Here is a 21,853-nt window from a genome sequence, read left to right on the forward strand (position 1 = left end):
TAAGAGCACAAAACAGCGTGATTAGTTTTCCATCTTTACGCGTTTCGCTGAGTGGGGAAAGCGAATAGCGTAAAGAAAAACTGTGGAGCACACATACGGATTGTCTGCCCAAGTACTAGGACCGCCTCCTAAACCCTTCACGGCTAAGCAACACGATACTGGCTCATAAAGAAGTGTCTATCGGTAAGGCATAGCCAAGCTGGTAGGGCCACACTATACGAAAGTTACTGGCGTATCCAGCTCACTCACTAGTCGCTGGTCGCGGGCTGCAGGCGGTTGTCAACACACATCCTTCGCGAATCCACTGACTAGTGTTTCAGCCTAGAGACAATCGAGCATGGCTCCGACTGGGAGGAGGAGACAGCCGGGATTATCGGTTAGGTTGTCGGACTTCAAAAGACCGCTTTCAGTACCTGTGATTTTGATATGGCTATCTGTGTTCCTTATCCAATGTTGCTTTGCTCAAATTCTCCGCTACAACGGTGGGGTGCAGGTACCCTTTGGCAGGTCCGTGTACATCAGCCCAGAAAAAGACTTAACAATTGACGTTCAGCCTGGTGATCGATGCTCTGTATTAGTATTGGACAGCGATGCACTGTCCCAGAGGCCAGGGAAATTGATGCCACCGGTATTCCCGTGTCAGTTTGGCAACCGGGAAGTACAATATACCCACTTTGGATTACGAAGTCCGTCTGAGGACAGAGTTCGACTCCAGATCAGATATGACAGCCCCACAGAGACTATCATCATTCCGTTCACGCTGGACATTGACGTGACGTTCGTGCAACTGGAAATCGTCACCCGTAACGTCCCCATCACTGTGGACAAGCTTCTGGGTGTGAGTACACCCATAGATGAGAGTACGCTGGAGCTTACCTTTGACCGCGACGAGGAAGTATGCAAGCTGTCCATTTTGAATGCAGCTAGTGGATTACCGAGGTACGGAGAAATCATGAATGACACCTCCACGCTGTCCATGATCGACTGCGACGTCTTTCTGACGCAAGGCATCCGCTATCGACACACGGCCACGACGAATTCCCCGAACAAAGATTATATCCCGATGGTTGTCGAAGTAATGGAGCGTGACGGGACAATGACCAAACAGGAATACTTCCAGGTAATGGTCCGCATCACTGGCGGATCAGAGAACACAAGGCCTTACCCTACCTTCAACTCTTTGCTGGTCATGGAAGTGGACCAGTTCGTCATGACAGCCATCACTCCGGAAATACTGTGGGCTGAGGATGTGGAAACGTCTGACGACGACCTCGTGTTTAACATCACCCAAATACTTGGCGTCGGTGAAGGTGTCATTGTCAGCACGGATGACCACAACCAGCCCGTGTCGTCCTTCTATCAGCGTGATGTGCGTGACTTGAAAATCGCTTACAAGCCACCCAGCAGTGATTCGAATACTCAGAGAATTTTCCAAATCGAGATGGAGGTTGTAGATAGCGAGGGATTAACATCAGACCCCTTTACTCTGATGATTGTTGTGAACCCAATGAATACCTTGGCGCCAGTGGTCACCAGGAATACAGGTATTCAGTTATTTGAAGGCGAAGCGAGACCCTTGGTCAGCTCACAGAACTTGGAAATTTCTGACGAAGATAACCTGGAAGACGTAAGAATCACAGTTATTGATGGTTTACGTCACGGAAAATTGTTAACCACTGGCGTACCAAGAAAAGTGTTCACCCCAGCCGATTTAGATGCGGGGCTGGTTGTATATCAACACGATGATAGTGATACATTCAGCGATAACATCATCTTTAGGATGACGGATGGTCGAAACGACGTGGAGTTTTTGTTTCCTGTCACCACCTTCCCGCAAGATGACGAGCCACCTGTCATCAGTGCAAACACGGGCTTAGATATCAGACATGGCCAACTGGCGGAGATTTCTCCGTTTGTATTAAGCGCCACTGATATTGATAGTGACGATTCTACCGTTAAATTCTTACTCGATTCACCCCATTCAACGGAAGGAGAATTCGTAAAGAGACAGTTTGAAGTGCCCAAGAGTCAACAGCCATGGGAGTATAACAATGGCGTCTATGAAAAAGTTGTGAAAGAATTCACCCAAGAGGATATTTTGGAAGGTAAGGTATTCTACCGACATGTTGGTCCCCCATAACTCCGATTTTGTGGTGGATCGTATAAAACTGAAAGCTGTTGACGGCAATGATCCACCCAACGAGTCCCCTGCTCAGGAATTTATAGTCAAGATAGCCCCTGTGGATGACCAACCACCATACCTTCACCCAAACAGCCCTATGGAGATGAAAGTACAAGAGTTTCAGCTGACACCCTTTAAGAGAAAATACTTTCGATATTCTGACGACGGCACTGATAGTCGAAAACTCCAGTACACAGTTGAAGCACCGCCTTTTGATACTGACTTGAACACCTTGTTACCTGCAGGACAAATCGTTCTGTGTGACAGTCCACAGAACGAGGTATCCTTCTTTTCCCAAGCTCAAGTTAATCATCACAAAATTTGTTACCAGCCCCCTAGCAAAGAGCTGGGCATAACCCCTAGGGTTATTCAGTTTGTGTTCTCCGTCCAGGACGTAGCGGGGAATGCATTGTCAAATCAATTATTCACCGTTCATCTCCAGCCTGTAGACAACAAACCTCCAGCAGTGACGAACAAAGGACTGACAGTGTTTGAGAATGGTTACAAAGTGATTTCACCAGAAATGATGGATGCCCAAGACCCAGACACCGACTATGAACAGCTCCAGTTTGTGCTTACAGAAGAACCAGAGTATGGAGAATTGCAACGAGATGGACAGCCACTTAAAACAGGGGAGTCGTTTTTTAGGACTGATATCAGTGATGGCCTACTGGCTTATGTCAACACAGGAGAGGAAATGGACCATGACAAATTTAGTGTTGATTTATCCGATGGTGTTCACCATGTGCCCTTTACCTTCAAGATTAAAGTGAGGTCTATTGACGACGAAGCGCCGGTCCTACTGAACACAGCGCCAGGTGAGTTAGGTGGCTCGCTGGAAGTTGCGGAAGGACAAGCCACAACGATTTCCACAAACAACTTACAGGCTTCCGATCCGGATACAGAGGAGCTGATATTGACGTTCATCGTGGACAAACCGCCAAATGAAGGAATCCTGCTCAGGAATGGCCACCCTTCGGACCGTTTCACCCAAAGCGATATTATCGATGGCTTGGTGCAATACCAGCACACAGGGGGTGAAATTGGAACCCAGGCAAAAACGGATTCTTTCGTTCTAATGCTGTCGGATATGTCAGACGACTGGGTAGTTGGAGGAAACAAAGTAAAGAATGTAGAGATGTTTGTTGACATTATGCCCGTCGATAGTGTTCCGCCAACTGTTGACGTCGTTGGGAAGCTCTCTGTCTTTGAAAGTGAAAAGGCCCCATTGTTACCACGGTATCTCTTGATGGAGGATCCCGATTCCGATATGGACGATTTAATGTGTACCATTATTGTGCAACCAACCAAAGGTTATCTCGAAAACAAATCCCCAGCTCCGGGTTCGGAGAAATCCAGAGCTGGTATGCCAATTACTTCCTTCATGATGAAAGATGTTATTCAAAATGACATCAGTTACGTTCAGAGTGTACACAAGGGTACTGAGCCCAGAGATGATCGCTTCACATTTAAGTGTTCTGATGGCTCGAATCTATCCCCTAACAAATTCTTTCCTATTAAAATCCGACCACTAAACGATGAAGCACCAGAGGTGTTCATGAGGGAGTTTGTTGTCATGGAAGGTATGAACTTAATAATAGATCTGCCAATCCTGAATGCCGTAGACAAGGACGAACCCAAAGACATTCTCACTTTTGTCATTGACAAACCCCCAAGACACGGTAAACTAGTACAGCAGACACCAACGGGAATATATCCATCAGCAACTTCACGCTGGACAATATCGAAGATGGCTCCACCATTGTGTATGAGCACGATGATTCCGAATCTAAGGAGGACTCGTTCAACTTCACTCTCACTGACGGAAAACACAACATCAGCAACGGCATCTCCATCATGATTTTACCTGTGAATGACGAAACTCCTAGACTCACCATAAACAACGGACTGGAAATAGAGGACATAGGTCAGACGGAATACATCACCAATAAGGATCTTAAAGCTACGGATTTAGATTCACCTGATTCGTCCATATCATTTTCCGTCCGTCGCTCACCTAGTCATGGTTGGTTGCAAATTGTTCTGGAGGGAATTCCACGTAATCTTACCAAAGGATCAAACTTTACACAAAATGACATTGATGAGGGTCGAGTCAGGTATGTGCACACCGGGCTACAAGGGGTCAGGGATTTGATCAAATTTGACGTCACTGATGGACTAAATCCCCTAATCGATCGTTACTTTTACGTCACCGTTGCGGGTATAGACATGGTTTACCCAGACGTCGTCAACAAGGGCGTGGAGCTTCCAGAAGGAGGCCAGGTAACTTTGACCACCGCCATTTTGAGCGGTACAGACTTGAACAGTCCCGACAAAGGTCTGATTTTCTCCGTAACACGTGCACCGTCACGAGGTCACCTGGAGGCGACAGACATGCCTGGAATACCAGTGACAAGCTTCAGTCAATTACAACTGGCGGGAAACAAGATTCGTTACGTGCACACCAGTGACGACGAAATGAAAATGGACAGTTTTGAGTTTGAAGTTACAGACGGCTACAATCCAGTTTTTAGAACTTTCCGTATATCATTGAGCGACGTGGACAACAAAAAGCCGGTGTTATTCTTCGAAACTTTGCGTGTCAAAGAAGGTGGAAACAAACTCATTACGCCATTCGAACTTAAAGCCGACGACAAAGACACTCCCGATGAAAGAATTTTATTCACGATCACTCAAGTCCCAGTCCATGGCAATATTCTCCACAACTTTACCAAAATCGTTTCCACGTTCACTCTCGCGGACTTGAGCGAGAATCTCATCAGTTACCAACATGATGGCACCGAAACATTGAGCGACAGTTTTTCGTTCACAGTAACGGACGGCACTCATTCGGACTTTTACGTATTTCCTCAGATGAATTATCTCACACGGAGACCTCAGATAATGGACATTGAAATAATCCCCGTGGACAATGGCATCCCCATGATCTCGGTGAACAAGGGTTCGTCTTCCTTAAGCCCACTTCCGGGCGGAGATTTGGGATTCCGGATCACTAACAAAGTCTTACGGACTGAGGATCGCGACAGCCCTGTGGATGAACTTCTCTACTCAATCATATCGGAACCCAAGTTCGGTTACATAAAGAACATCAACATGGGCGACTTCAGCATACATAATTGGACACAAGGTAAGAGCTTTACATTATTGACGAAATATCTATTTGTCATCTTGCTTCATAGAGGTAGCGGTATATTTTTGCATTTTTTAAACACCAGCCTAATACTTATGGTATTTAATCACAGTATTTTAATTTAAATTCAAAACTGCCTTTTAAGATCAGGAAGTTGATTGAAATTAGTCAAGAGTCGAAAGCTTTAATAGCATTCAATAAAACTTATAAGTAAAGATAAGTTAGAAGTTGAAAGGAAAAGAAATATGTAGTAGTTAACCATTGGCAAGGCAGAATGTTCATTTTATTAAAGTGCACTTGTAAGCTAAATTCAATACACATTTTGAGGCCTTGGAAGACAAATCAGATTGGGTCTTCACTATTTAAGCAGTTTTGTATACTACATGCACGTGGGGAGGCTTTGACTGCATGCAGTGTTTCCATCAAGGAAATGTAGGCTGAGTGTAATGTCCTGCAGACACAGTTGTTAAATAGCCTTGACTGCATGCAGTTTTTCTATCAAGGAATCTCATGCTGAGTGCAATGTCCTAAAGACACAGTTGTTAAATAGCCTTGACTGCATGCAGTTTTTCTATCAAGGAATCTCATGCTGAGTGCAATGTCCTAAAGACACAGTTGGTAAATAGCCTTGACTGCATGCAGTTTTTCCATCAAGGAAACATATGCTGAGTGTAATGTCCTGAGGACACAGTTGGTAAATATCATCACTGTACAATAAACATGAATGAATCAGTTAATGCTGATATGGCTTTCATCTCATTGGCAATATTACAACCATTCAAAACCTCTATAATTATCATGGAGCCATCAAAACTAGACTTAAACAGGCAGGGGAAGTTTTATCTCAGTTTTTTAAAAGTGGGGATTTTTTTACATGGAATTTTTACCTTTGTCTCCTTTTTGTGACTTAAATGTAACTTAAGTAAAACTTGACCTGAATAGTATTTAGGTTCACTATGCCAAGGTCAGTTTAACCAGTAGTTGATGATTAATGGCTTTGGTTTCCGCAGGAACATAACAAACATAGTGACTAGCAAAGATACATGTACCAGGTATGTGGTGACTGTAAAGTTACATGTACCAGGGATGTGGTGACTCGTAAAGTTACATGTACCAGATATGTGCTTGGTGTGTAGATGCCAACCAGATAGTCAGACTCTACTGACCACATCCTCAGGCTGTACTGTCTGCATTAGTGTGTGCCATGATTGTTAGCATGGATTCAACCATAGTGTGCTGTTTTCAAAATATCTGCCAGAAAGTGAATTCTTGACTATTTAGTCTGAGGTTTGTTTGAAAACTTGTTCCTGTCTGATTTTGAGTCAGGTGATGACACTATTTTAACTCCAGGTTTTAAACATCTGCATTAATCTAAACATTCTTACCCTCTTTCTCATGGCACAAGTATGGGTTTCATCATGGTGTGCCCATAAATTACCAAAAAGACAGATGTTGTCCCTTTTGAACTGATATTAAAAAGGAGAAGTCAACACATGAGGATTTGGTGTATGGTACTTTAGATCTAATCTTAAATTTGATAAACTGATTGTTGAGGAACACTGATATTGCTGCATGTATACACATGTAAATACATGATTATCAGATAGGATTCCACTTAAACAGCAATAAAAATAAGATGTTCTCATGTAAGTTTCTGAGTCATTGTTATTGAAAGTCACAAAATTTACCTTATCTGACTTTATTTGGAACACTTTACAAACAGGGATTACAGTAAGCAGAGTACTATTTGCTTACAAAAAGTGTACATGGCAAGGTTTGGTATAATTTGTTCTTACACAGAGCACAAGATAAAGCTTTCTGGAAAACTTGCAAAGATGCTATTATTTTCTTGTTAGACATTGTTACCCACATTTGTCAGATTTTTGTCCACTACTGCTGAGTACTTGCCCAGGGACAGGTCAGTGTGTTTGGAGGGTCTAAAGTCATCTCAAGTGTAAACAGCTTTGAAGGGAAATGTTTCCATGGAGTCCAGGGTATTGGCCACCATTGTGTTACAGCATCCATATCTCTGCCTAATGATGTTTACAAAAATAAGGCATAGATGAGTGTGGTTGAGTTTGAGTGATTTGAGCAGCAGGTTTAAGCTGCAGCTAGCATATCATCATCTGGCACTACCTGGTATGCTTCTAGTTTTATACCAGGGTAATACACTCATTGGTCATAATGAAATTGCTTGAGGTCATCCTTAAAAAAATTATTCTTGGGATAACCCAACCCTATAAAAAAATATGGTATGTTTGTAGGGAGGAATTTTCAAAAGAAATGAACATAGAGTGTAGGATACCCCTAACAAACATGTTTTTAATGATTGACAATCAGAGATAGTCCATTTGGCTGGTATAGTGTGAGGGTGATGAGATAAAGATGCCATGCTTTTAACACCAGCTGGTCAGTAAGCCAGCTTCTTGACCAGTCTGTCTGCATAAATATTTTGAAGACATTTACAGGCAGTTTAACAGGTGCTTGACTGATAAGACAGTGGGATGAACCATTCAACAAAGAACCCTTAACTCTCATTATCAAAGCAGGACCAAATTATGACCTAGCTCTTTTCTTCGTAAGATCTATGATTAACCAGTAGTGTTGACTACTTCAGAGCTAAACATATTCTTATTTTGTGCAATAAAATGAACTCAATTACTTTAGAGGGAAAAAAGAACAGGAGCTGGAATCTTGGCACATTGCTAATATTAAACTACATGTACCTGTGGACCCGTCTAAGTGGACAGGTGAAATAGAAATCAGCTCTGCTTAGGCACTTTTAGCAAACAAAACATACTGGAACCAATGGAAATTTGGACACCCTGTCCAAACAAAAAGGTGTCAGAAATGGTTGGCTGGACACCTTTTTCTCATTTCTGGCTATCTGCCTGATTATCATGAGAAAGATTTGTTAAACACAGTACTAATAAGAGTAAAAGGTGTTTGTAGAAACAAGATTGGCAAATTTTGGCAGGACTAAATGTTATAATGATGAAGCATTTACAGGCCAAATCTCGAACATGTGGACCATTTTTTTTTGGTGGTGGATGAGAAAGCTGTTTGACGTGTTTGTTGTGGAATGGAATGGGCCTAATGTGAATGAAGAGCTGGCTCACATATGTACGCCTATTCTTTTTGTGACTAAAACCTGTCATGTTTATAGCTTTTGTCAGAGGAAGAAGTACATAGGCACATCATTGTTGCATCTGCCTGAAGGAAAATTACATTTGTTCTTTTCATTCAAGCATCTGGGACTTTGGTACATATGTGATGCAGCTACATGTTTCATGTAATCTTGAAGCTTTACAGGGAAGTTGGTTTGAACATTGAAATATTCAGTTCATTAGACTACCAGTACTTCATCTTCCTTTCATGTTAAAGCGGTGATAATTAGGACTTACCATTTATTTGAGGATACAGAAAATATATTTCAGTTAAGGACAGTTCAGGTCAGTACAGCTTTGTTTAGGTAGAATAGCTGTCACAAATTTCAGGAGTTAATTTTTTTCTCACTTTATAATGGTGTTACAACAAAGAAAACATCATCTGTCTCTCCCCAATGAAACAAAAAAGATTACAAAGGTTTGTAAAAGCTGTTCCTGACCTTGTTCAGTACAGGCGAGTGCAACGATATTCAAATCCTATGATTTTGTAGCAGAAAGTGTTTGCATGTAGGCTTGAAGTGATTGAAAGGAGTAACTCTGAATCATTTACTGAAACCAGCATGAACAACTGCTTAGAAACTTGGTACAGATGATATGATAACTGGAATATATCTGTACTTATGAATGGACGCTGTACAATCTGTTAAAGTGGTGGGACATGTTTTGGCACTCTAGAAAGATTATCAAGATGTGTGTTTAACCATTTGGTTTAATTGCCTGCTGGAATTCAAGAGAAATTAAGAAACTTTGTGTGTTGACAGCCAGACTTAAAGTAAACAGTGACATATTGTGAAGTTGTTTGTTTTACTGCTGGCCAGACTTTGGCAGTATCACTTTTGTCCATACTGGGGTATTTCTAACTAGGCCTGAGATGAGAACCACATGGAGCAGTTCAGTGTCAAGCTTGTTGGCGGATCAGATTCCATCTCACTGATAACCCCTGTTTAAGCAATTAAACACTGTGGTGGTGAAGGGGATTGCCTTCACTATCTATAGATGTATACTAAATTAACACAGTTCACTGGTTTGATTTGTTTTTATGTAGATTTCCATTGGATATGAATAAAAGTTGTGCTGATTATTTGAAAAGATGTGATGTTTGTTAACAACAGTTTTAAAGCGTAGATCTTAAAATACTTTCAGGCATACTAGTCCAAGATCTTGGTCTTGCAACTTCTTTTCGGGTTGAACATTATAAAAAAATAAAACAGCTGCAAATAATTATAAAGTCTGTATTAAAAAGTTGTATTGCATTTAGTTTAAAAATATCTGTAAACACTAACATTTTGTTTTTTTTTTTTACATGTTTTTACATTTACATTAGGCCATGATTGATGAGGCAGCCAGGCATGTGAAAGTATTGTGCATAAGGATAAAGCATCTCTTGTATGTTCTCAGTTTCATCCCACTGTGTATAATGTAGTATATAATGGTTGACTAGCCGGAAAGCAGAAACCACTTTATCCTACAGGTCACTGCTATAACATGTGTAAGTGATCATATTAGCTCAGAGTTGAAAGTCTCAGATTTAACCCCCTGCCATTGTAAGTTCTCCTCAAACACAAATATGGGCACATAAACACTCTTTAACATACCAGTGCATCTGATTGATACAGATACGTGGAATTATCAACTTTATATCCATGGGAGCTGTTTTACATACCTAATATATCTGAAAGTAGCAGTATGATATTTCAGCGTAATATCTGAAAATATTTTATGTTGCATTGCCCAGCTTTGCGAAGCTTATGAACTTTGCCAAATGAAATCCCTTCATATATGCGTATACAGACTGTAAGTGTTATTAATGGATTAAGTAATGTGAAAAAAATCCAACCTTCAACGTGAAATATTCTGTTGATTATTTATGTTTTGATAATATGATGATTTTGTGCATTTGAACAGTTTAATATGGAATGTTTTATAGCATTTTATAGTGTATATGGCGTAATTTCATCCATGTTTTAGCTGCATGCCTTCACAGACTTGAATATAGCGTAATGTCATCCATGCAGTCTTGTATGACATATGTCTTGATGCGTAAGAATGTTAAAGTAGACTAAACTTTTATTATGATGTCATTCCACTGAGTTTGGAATGAAATGTTATGGAACAAAATGCTTCTTTCTTGACATCATGGCGTCTGGGTGTGAAATATCAAAATGTAATACCAAAATTGATGTCTTATTGAGCGAAATATCACTGTTATCAGGGAAGGAAATCCTGACATTTCAACTTTTTCAACTGTATATAAATATCTCTCATTACTCATTCATCAGTCAATAAACACCTATTTACTTCATGCAGTGTAATTACCTGTAGTTCGAATTCTCTACTTCATTTGATGTAGAAAATCTTGAATCCTGATGTGAGCATGATGAAACTGTTTTCATTATATTAATTGTAGATTATTAAATGATGATAACAAAGAATATTGGAATTCATTGTGTGCTAAAAATCATAACTTTTCTTTTATGATACAAAATAAGATGCGTTTAATTATATTTTAAATGTTTTTGCCAGAAAACTTGTAATTAGCTGTTAACATGGAATGGTACAGTCAGTAGTTTTACGGACAACTTATAAATATACATGTACCAGTATTTTCAGCTACTACAGGCATTTGCCTCCTCAGTTTATTTTTGCATAAATGTGCTTTCAAGCATCTGACATGTAGGCCTACATGTACTCAGAAGAAGGCATTCCCCAGTGCAAGTTTTTACAAAAAGCTCTGGAAAAAAATAGGATGAGACTTAAACAGCCTTGTGAGAGAGACAGACAGAGAGAGAGGGAAAGAGAGAAAAAAGGGACAAAAATTTGGCAGAGAGTTTGTGTGTGGTCATGTAGCTACAACCTATGCCCCACCCCTATTCCCCCTGTTGCGACATATACAAAAGCTGCAGTTTGAATAATATTATGTTTGACGAACACACTGCTTTGGATCGTAGTTTTTGTGCCTGGTAAATGCGCTAAATCTGCAGGCTTCTTTCTGGAGCACTACACGGCATCATCACATCATATATGCGAATGAGAACCTGCCTTCACAAGGTGCAAGGGCATAAGGTTGCTGACATCCAGAAATGGGATACAGTTTTATGTTTTTTTCATACTCCTGCAAAGTGTTATTCCTGGCTTTCTAATACCGGTATGGAAATATACAGTTCTGGGCCAAACCTGCTGACAGTTGCAGCAGACTGGAAGTTACACCTTTGAACTAAGACCCTTCATGTCAGGAAACCGCCATGATTTGGCTTAACTAAACAAAGTCTTGGGGTGAAACCTGCAGACAAGACGCCACAGGCTAAATTCTTGTCTTCACTACCAGTACAACAGTACTGCTACAATCTTATCTACAAGTTTGTCAATGTTTTAGTTTCACACATTGTGTAATTTGTAGCTCCTGCCCTTGTCTTAGAAGATTAATGTGAAGAGCATTGGTTTTCTATTAAATTTGTCTCCAAATGTAACTAAATGCCACAGTTTTGAGCTAGGGTAATTACATTGCTCAAAACTAAAAATGTATATATGTCACTGATGATGTATGACGAACAGTACAGACTGTCTTACACTGTCCAGGTGAACCATTGTTCAGTTTTGCTTAAAAGCTATAGAGGATATTGCACAGTGAAGGTTGAATAATAACCCTCTGGCATTGATGGTATTTATAGTATTCAACCTTCACTGTGTAATATTCTATTTATTATTTATATCCTGACATTTTCTCTACATGTATATAAATGCGTATCTGTTTATTTGTTGCATCCGTGAAAAAAATAAGCAATGTGCCGTTTTTGTCGTATTTCTGATTTTATTCATACGCGCTTCAATTTGGTTAACGTCCCTGCTCACAAAACCTTTTACAGCTTTAAACGCTGCCTGTAATTAATTATGCATTCTACAAAGGTGCTTAATGCTAATGCATTGTAGGTATTTACATAAATTAAGCACATGAAGAATTTCTACCTTTTCTTTGGCACGGCTTTGTGATGTGGTTCATGAAGGATCAAGGTCTCCAGCAGTGTAATAGCAAAGTGTAATAACAAAAGTTATATCTAACTAGTGAAGATATCATTTTTATCAGTGAAGGAAATACTGGGATTTCACTGAGGTATAAATAATAAAGTATAATATTTAGTCAGATTTAAATGATTAATCAAGTCCTTTCCTAATACACAGATGAACAAATTAAGGCTAAAGCCATTATCAGACTAAAAAAATTAATTTTGATTTAGAAAATTTATGTTGTAACACACATATACAGGCAAATCCATAAACATAAATATATTGTTTACCAGCATGATATTATTTTATGTGGATATATGAGTATAGTAGACAATATTTCATTTTGGCTGACCCACTTATCTTTGTACACTGAGTACTCTTCAGATTTTAAAGGGATACAGAATCAGGCTAGCTGTGGAGATAGGGTTTCCTGGGTTAAATTCTCCAATCTTTGTCACACTTGATTAAATGTACCATACCTAAAATTGGTTTTTGGCAAGGCATAGCTTTACATGCCCCCCTCTAACATCATGTACCACTAATGTGAGAGTATGTTTGCTCATCTGATAACCTGCCCTTGTCATTCATTGCCCCCTCTTCTATGTATCACCTTCTTTGTGAGAAGATAGGTGTTAAGATTAGTACAATGGGTTTAAAATCAAACACTCAGACATTCCCCAGGCCTTTCAGTAAACAAACCATTTCAGGTTTATTTAGCTACCACATGTTGTGTCTTTGTCCTGAGCCAAAGGTGAAGGGTCTGGGTCAGTTGGAAGTTGGGATGGGTTTTAGAGGACACCTGGTTCTGTTAGTGCCAGGTTAGGTGCTTGACCAAGTCTTTAGGGTCACAGGGTTTGTAAGGTACAGAGTACATGGGTCAGTAGGCCCCAGAACGGCCAGACCATAAAGCCTGGTGTCTGCAGTGTGTTGTGGTAGTTTTACACTCTTTTACTAGCCTGGAATAGCACACTGAGAAATTCCCAGCCACTTAGCCTCAGCTACTGCTGGTGATAACTGGGAACTTGGAGTGGCTTGAGCAGCCAATGGTGCCAGTACACTATCTGTATCCTCAATTAAGCACACCAGTATTACAGGCCCCTAGAGTTGGCTGTAGTCCTGCTTCCATACTCTTCCCAATATGTCCAAGTAGATTAAAGCCACTAGCCAATTTTCTTCCTTCATCACTTAGCGCTGAGATGAGGAAAGCCATGGATTTGGCCTTGTTGATAAGAGGACTAAATTCAAACCTCACAGAGCAATATTTGTGTTTAGAGAGTGATGCTCTCTGTTAGCCTATGAACTTTTTAGGGAAAATGAGAAATATTAGACCCACATGCAGTGGATATTATGCTTAATTTGTACCCTGATATTAACAAACAGCTTTTTTACAGGTTTTTGACCACGATACTGTAACTCTTATTAACATTGTCATATATTTTGTACAGTTAAATTACAGTCACATGATAATCTAAAATTATAGATTAAAATCTAACTATTAATGACGATGTTTATATTTTTTACTAAATGGTACATATACTATATGGTGTAAAATATCTAAAAAAAAAATAAATGTATGTGCATGTAGTGTCTTACTAAAAGTTACTTTTCCAAAAAAAAGAAGAAGAAAAGAACGAAAAACAAAGGAATTGGGTCACATGTTTAAGAATATATGCATTTTGTTGCTGATACTACAGTGTATAACCAATTTGCTAATGCATGAACTATTAACTTTATGCTAATGCATGAACCATTAACTGGTGTATGGTTCACTAACCAGGGTTTGAGGAAGCAGGTAGATGTGTTCATGTTCCAGATGTGAAGGGTTTTGGAAGCCATTAGTTGTGAAGCAGTGATGGACTAATTAACTTCTAAATACACTGAATGGTGTTGTTTTTGACAGTTAGTTGTACAGATTACCTTCATATGTCCAGACATCAACTGTAACATTAGTTAACCACAAGACATGTAGATATACAGACCTATGCATACCTTTATTTTATCTATCCATTTAGCATTGTTTTATAATCAGGTTGACGTGAATAATATTAGATGTAATTAACTATGGTTTTTCAAACCACAGATAAAACAGTAATTTTGTACCTATTTTGATTTGAAACTCTTCAAAACACTAAAAGCAATACCACTTTATCCATGATTATCCATGTACATATATAAACTTTCAAGAACAAAACATTCCCTCAGTTTTTAAAGTTGGTATTTTTGGAAGATGGGAATTGATGCAACTACACAAGTTTTAACTGTTCCCTGTTAAGAAATGAAATTAATAAAGCAATGCTTTATCAGTTGGGCCAACATAAGTATGTATAGACACAAAAGTCATGTACAGTACACTTAATTAAGTACGACGTTAAACCCCAAGCACTCACTCACTCACTCACTCAGTACACTTAACTACAGTACATGTAGTTTACAAGTTTGGGTATGAACAGTCTTCTCAGTTATACCCATTGAACCTGTTAGAATTCTAGAAACTCAGGAGTTTTTTTTATATAATTATGTGTTATGAGTTATGTGAAGCAGTTTTCCTGCCTTTCTGTCCTAGTTGTGGCTTACATAAATTACCTACTATCAGGTGTTTGCCTTGGCCTTCATGTATGTAGATAAACCCTGTAGGACTTACATGTACAAGTTTCAGTAGCAGTTTTTTCTAAGGAGCCTACTGGTGTCAGACTTATAGCAAGGCTAGAAACACTGGTGTGAAGCACAGACAGTGTAAAGAATATACATTTTCTTTGGCCCCAGTGATTTTTTTTTGTTTTGCTGCTGCATTTTTCTGAATGCTGTAGGTATTTTCACCTTGGAGATGTATTGCAGCTGTTCTAGTTATTTGACATGTGATGAGAGTGGTCAGAGAGCGGAAGGTGACTGACCAGTTAAACATGCTAATTAGCCTGGTAAAGAAATTAGGGAAGGTCTGGAAATAACACATGTGGAAATTGGACAGTGCAGAAGGAATTCAAACAGAAAATGTAGGGTTATGGAGTTCAAGAAGCTAAGTTTATATTTGCATTTCCTTATTAATTCGTGATACCATTCTGAACAAACAGTGTATCCTCTAAATAATTGTTTATTTTGTACTGTTTGTGCAGGTTGATTTAAAATCTTTGATTACATATCCTCGTGTGTTCACATGCTGGTTGTATAAGAGGTGAAGTTCCCCCAAGAATATGTTATGCAAATACATCTGTGGTATTCTCATCCCCAGAAACTTGTTAGATGACAGATGTGTTCAAATAGAAAACATTGCTGCTAAATCACAAAATGTTGAATTATTTTGGAAAAAGGTCTTACTTCAAGCTTTGAAAACAAGGTGTCTAAATCCTTACAAGAAGACATGCACAACAGAAAATCATCAAAAAAGCTTGCATGTTTCCTGAGTTTTTCCTTCAAAGAGCTAACATGTATCAAGATCTGTTGTTATAGTTACATACACATAATTCAAAGCCAAAGGAATAAAGGCGTGAGATATTGTTGATTTAACAATGTCTAAGCTGTGTTCAGTAGAAGTGTTACTTGTAATTGGAGTTTCCACACTTAAAGCAGAGATTAGTGAGACATGTGGTGTACCCACCAGCATATAGGGTACCTAAATTGTTCAGAATTTATCGATGGTAAACTGGACAGGCTTTCTGATGGATACAGACAACTTCTTTGATTTACCATTACTATCTTGACTTTTCAGTGTAGGCATAACCTGTATTAACATCGTTTTAGATCTTCACACAGACATCTAGCTTACACCAACACCATTGAAAGACCTCCACTTTTGGGCCATTGCATATGCATCAAGTAAATAGCAAATGTCTGGCTGGATCTCAAGGTGCTCTGCTAATGTACAGGTGTGTGTGTGTGTTTGTCTGAGAGATCTAAGGCTTGGCATCCAGGCAGCTCATTCATCTTTATACAGTCACATGTACAGATGTATACATAGTTTGGCAGAACTGTAGCTCTGCATCATAGCATTTCATTCAATTTTATGTCCAAGTGTAGGCTATAATGTTACACTATTAAGGTAAAAGTATGTCTTTGAAGACTGAAACTTGATCATCTGTTCAGATTAAATCAGCCACACATCAAAATAAAGGCCAGGTAAACATATTCCTGATAGTGTTTTGGCTGTTAACCTTTGCTGACCCAATCAGACAAGTAGATTTAATTTGTCTTTTGGTCAGGAACCTGAACTAAATCTTACATCTTGAAGTTTTTTTTTTAAACAGAGAGCCTGTTTTCATGCATACCAGTTCTGCTACTTATCAGTATTTTTTTATATGTGCTATGGTGCATTATGTCAAATTTTGTAAATTTTCTGTGCAATAAAATTATTGCACATGAAACATTATAGAATTGGTGATGTGATTGGACCACTGAAAAATTAGTTTAGCAGCAAATAAGACAAGATAATTGAAAATTTGAAGGCTTGCAAAGACTGGTGTTTTTTTTAGTTTCCAAGAGCAATTCTTTTGAGTTGTAATACTCATAACATTAGGTGCACACATGTCTCAAACCACAAATAATTTGTTAGCCTATAAAGAGAGGAATGTTTGAGCCAGGTAGATTCTTCCTGTAGAGATAATGAATGGCTGTAAGTACTCTGTTAGACTCTAAAGATTAAAGAGATGCCTACATGGATACTTATGGAGTCAGTCTCCCTGTTAAACCTGTGGTGTAAGCAGGGGCTGGCTTCAGCTAGTTGTACAACTAACTCAACATTAAGGGATAGCTTGGAAGTCTTTGCAAAGTGGAATGGAATATCCAACTTGAAATTACTAGTAACTTGTCATTAGCTACACAGGCACATAACATTTGCCTGTGTGTGGTAAATAGGCTGAATTATAATGAGTTAAAGAGGCTGTATGATCTTACTTTCAGCATGCAGTGCTATGTGTCAAAGTAGAGGCAGTTGAGTAACTCCATATGTCTGCTGTATTTGATAAAATTTAGTGCAAGCAAATATGGATTGAGGTTGGTGTATTTTTTTTTAAATTTGTAAAAGGCAGGCATGTAAGTTAGAAAGCACAGTTGTGTTACTTAAAATACAGTATACAGTGTTATGTAAGTGACATACAATTTCATCCATATCTAAGTTGCTCATTTATCCTCTGACTCTTGTGATCTTTGAAATGTGCCTTTTTTGGGGTTTAACGTCATACTGAACAATTTTTCAGTCATGTGATGGTGAGGAATCATTAGATGTGTGCACGTAGATGTGTGCGTATTGTGTCTTCTTGTGGCAGGGCGAGTCCGTGCCAGCAAATTGCTGCTGCCACTGAAATCATCAGATCTAGTCTTGTTATACTGACACCCAGTCAACCAGTCTTGTTTCCTTGCTCTAACTGCTCAGTGCTGTGTGCGAAGCAAGGCAGCAACAAGAACCATTTTTGAAGTCTAATGTTTAATGTTTTAGTTTGAAAATGTGCTTTGAGGTTTCATAGGAATGTAGGATTATATCCTATGGGAAAATGTAAGGTTCAGTGACAAATGTAATATTTTATCGGATTTATTTGCCCCTAAAAATGCACATTTTGAGCAAAAATTTAGGTAATTAACAGTATTTATTTTATACACTATACTAATGTTAATTATTTGATTTCGATGCTCATATCAGCTTTAAAGTAAGAATTTGGGATAATCCATAAGCTCCAATTATAAATAAATACAGCATATTGGACAAGTAGTGGTCTGACCTAAACAGAGAGGTGTGACACTACAGTTTCTAAAATAAAGAGGGTTACATAATAACTTCTTCAAACTTTAGATTCACCTTAATGATATACATAGGACAGGCATGAGTCAGATATTTACTGAAGTGCAGTAATTAGAGCTAGGTAAAATATGTAAAATTTGATTTGATCATAGTAAGTATGAATTTGTTTACCAGATATCTCCAGTGTAGCCTCTTTAGTTCACACGGAAGGTGTAGCAAATATCAGCATGTTTCTTTAATCACCTGTCCAAAAATTACACTTCTCTCCTATGCAGGACTTATATATCTTCCCGTTACAGACAGGTGAATTAATGATCTCCGAATCAGATCACAAAATGCCTGTTATAAATGATGTCATTGATCTTCATCGTTGGATGGCACAGATAAAAAACAAAATTCAGTTGAAAGTTGAAAATCAATGCTTTGTACTGTCTAGACTTACATGTTATGTGCTGTACCATAGGGGAACCCTGTGTGGTAACACTGATGTTAGTGCCTATATACTACACAGTGTCTGGGTTAGCTGATAACCGGGCAATTATGGATGTCTTTTGGGGCTGTATTTTTAGATAGACCCCATGGTGGTGTATTTACACATAATTATTCGGGGGAATGCTAGAGCCTTCGCCTGGGGAGATGTCTCGAGAGGAAAAGTCATTATATAACATGTTGCTGATACGTGTCGGAACGTTGCTGATACGCGTCGGAGCGCTTTAGCGGCCACAGATTTTGTCAGGACGTGATGATGATTGATAGTTATTTTATAATTCCTGGAGTGATCTTTTTTTTCTTGTGGCTTGATGTTATGAAAAAACAACTATTACAGAATAATCAAAGTGTATATGTATTAGAGCAAGTGTGTATATTTAAGATGTGTGAAATATGATACTTTTGGCAAAAACCTTTTTATTTATACTGTGCATTCTGAGTAGGGTGCTCATATTCTTTTATGCACACTTTTAAAATTCAGTCATGCTTGTTGGAAAACCCTACCGTTCATAAATTCCACTATAAAATGGAAAAAAATCCATCAGCACAAATCTGATCAAATTTTTGCTGTTATTTTAGAATAGCCCAAAGAATTACCTTTCACAGAATATCATGGTGGTCTGTTGTTGAGTTATCATTCAAAATCAGGAGTAAAGCTCCCAAAATTTATGAGCTGGGTGCATTTATAAATTTTTCAAACGTAAGAATCCTTTTAAGTCTATGAATAATACAGGTATGAATCTGATATTTGCCTAAAGGTAATTATTTTATTACAAAAAATTTGATTTGATTAGCAAATTCAGATGTTTGGCCCCAAAATTTGTGGTATATTCTCTTTAACAAACCTGTTTAGTTGAAATCAAACCTACACAAATAATTAACAAACCTGTCTAGCTAAAGCAAACCTTTACAATCCTTTTCAGACATGCCCTATCATCACAAGCAAGCTTGTCACTAGATCCTCTTTAGACCAGGGTTGGGAATTTTTTCAGGTGCTTAATAATGCTGTGATGTAGTGTCTCTAGGACTATATGTATGGTACATTATTTCTGATTTGTCATGATACCAATTCTGTGCAAACATAAAATAAACTTTCTTATTAGTCCTATTCAAGTCTCTCACATATATATGGGTTTTATGAACTTTTACTAGTATCTCCAAATATGAAGTATGTCAATCAATGTACCGGGTGCGGTTCAGAATTGAGAACATATTAATGGGCCAGTTGAATTTTATTTCAAGCCAAGCCACGGCTCTCTGTATAAGGGCAGTAAAAACAGGGATCATTTAATTGTAGTGAGAACTTGTAAAGTGTAGCGGGATATGTAACAAATGTTCAAGATAGGCTGCTGGGCTAAGTTCAGCCAGACTCAATCCGGTGTGTTAATTCATGTATGCAGGTGTCGTCAGGATCTTTTGTCATGTTGAGTTTTTTTTCGAATTTACTGACTTAAGGAGTATGTTGAGGTTAAGATGTTAAGTTATTCTCTAAAATGCTGGCACTTTTAGTACCTCTTCTGTGTTATAAACAGAAAGGATGTGCCCAGGTTGGCATTTTGATGCCAGCTACGTGACTTTGACTCTTATGTGGAACATTTTTTAATTTTTTGTCTGCAGCTGTGAAGGGTGATTTTTTTTTCCGGCCTGCTTTCCAACTTTTTGACTTGTATACAAAGAATATGGCAGTATCTCTGCTGTGAGGCTATCTGTGGAGATTATAGAGTTACCTGAGATTTGTTTATGTTTTTACTTTTTTGAGGTGAAGACACCATGTTGAGGGATCTCACACTGTGAGTCAGATGCCAAGTTTTGGGTCACGCCTTACATTTAGTGGTCATAGAAAACCAAACAACTTCAGTGACCTCTACTTTGTTTTCATTTCATATTTTTTATGAGCTACAGGTGAAACCTGGGTTAGCTAAACATTACTCCTGGGCAATGTTTGGCATGAATTCTGTTTTTTTCTCAACATAAGGTTTGGTTTTACCTGTAAAATGGCAGTATTCTTGTTGGTTAACTTCTCCAGCCCAAAGCTGCATACTCTTATTATCAGTGTGGGGATACATGTACTTTGTGGTTGTTTCAAGACAGCTAGACAGTTTGAGGGCTGACAACGGTCTTATCATGAGGATGTTATAACCACTAGCTGGGTGCCCAAACGGCTGTGGCTAAGTCATCTTTAAGATATTTTTAGTAGCGAGAAAGTTCAGAATTCAGCCATAATTATTGTCGGTCTTGAGTTAGAAAAAGACAAAAGTGCCGTGCATTGTCTGATGTTCTGTTACTTCTCATTTAGGAATAAGAAAATAAAAAAAAAATAATTGGAATATGGAGAACTTCAGTTTTCCCACAAAAACACAATACAGTTAATCATCGTGAAAACGTAGAACTTTTGTTGTTTTGATTTTCAGACATCATATATGCTAGTATACATTTATTAAGGTGTTCACTCTTAAAATCTGCATGTAGTGAAGTAAAGGCAAAAACACAATATTTCACCTCTAAACTTTCATTGTATCAACAAACTCAAATCTCAGAAAATCAGAGGGAAGCCAGGTTTTACTATTGGTCCAGGATTAGAATTTAAGGTTAAGTGTGGATGGGGTTGTTTAGGCTAGTATGGGGAAGTCTATGATCCACACTTGTCACACCAAGAAAATACCACATTTATTTTCAGCCATTTCAGATAATTTAACGTATGTATTAAATGATTAATGCTGACATGTTGATGTCAGCTATAGTTGAATGAGTTCAACTACATTTACCACATGTCTTTTATGAGACTTAAAACATGTGAATTCATGGTAGATGTTGGAATGTTTTGCTTCTTTTAATAACTGAATTCAACATGTAATGTAAATCTTTTTATATTTGCTTCAGCTGATATTGACAGAATGCAGATCTACTACATTCTGAAGCCAGATGTCAATGTTACCAGTGACAGTTTCTTCTTCAAGATAACAGACAAAGGTATGGTCTCACAATACATATATTTTTGTCATATGATTGATTTGATAAGTGATTTTGATTGATCAACTAATGACAATACAGTGTTTAATTTGTAAATTCTGGTGAAATGTAAACAATATAGAAGTCTTTGCATTGATAAAAAAATAAAGTTAATTTGGTTGTTTGTG

General features: G+C 38.3%; 1 protein-coding gene across 1 annotated transcript in view; it reads left to right on the forward strand.

Moving 5' to 3' along the window:
• Nucleotides 1–302: 302 nt before the first annotated feature.
• Nucleotides 303–21,853, forward strand: part of LOC135472583 (FRAS1-related extracellular matrix protein 2-like) — a 63,350-nt gene continuing 41,799 nt past the window's right edge. Inside the window, 4 exon segments of the mRNA XM_064752142.1 lie at nucleotides 303–2,131; nucleotides 2,133–3,879; nucleotides 3,882–5,330; nucleotides 21,597–21,686. Coding sequence (XP_064608212.1) covers nucleotides 338–2,131; nucleotides 2,133–3,879; nucleotides 3,882–5,330; nucleotides 21,597–21,686 — 5,080 coding nt within the window. The 5' untranslated portion in view covers nucleotides 303–337.

Source organism: Liolophura sinensis, chromosome 8 (assembly GCF_032854445.1).
Source record: "Liolophura sinensis isolate JHLJ2023 chromosome 8, CUHK_Ljap_v2, whole genome shotgun sequence".
Taxonomy (NCBI): Eukaryota; Metazoa; Mollusca; class Polyplacophora; order Chitonida; family Chitonidae; genus Liolophura; species Liolophura sinensis.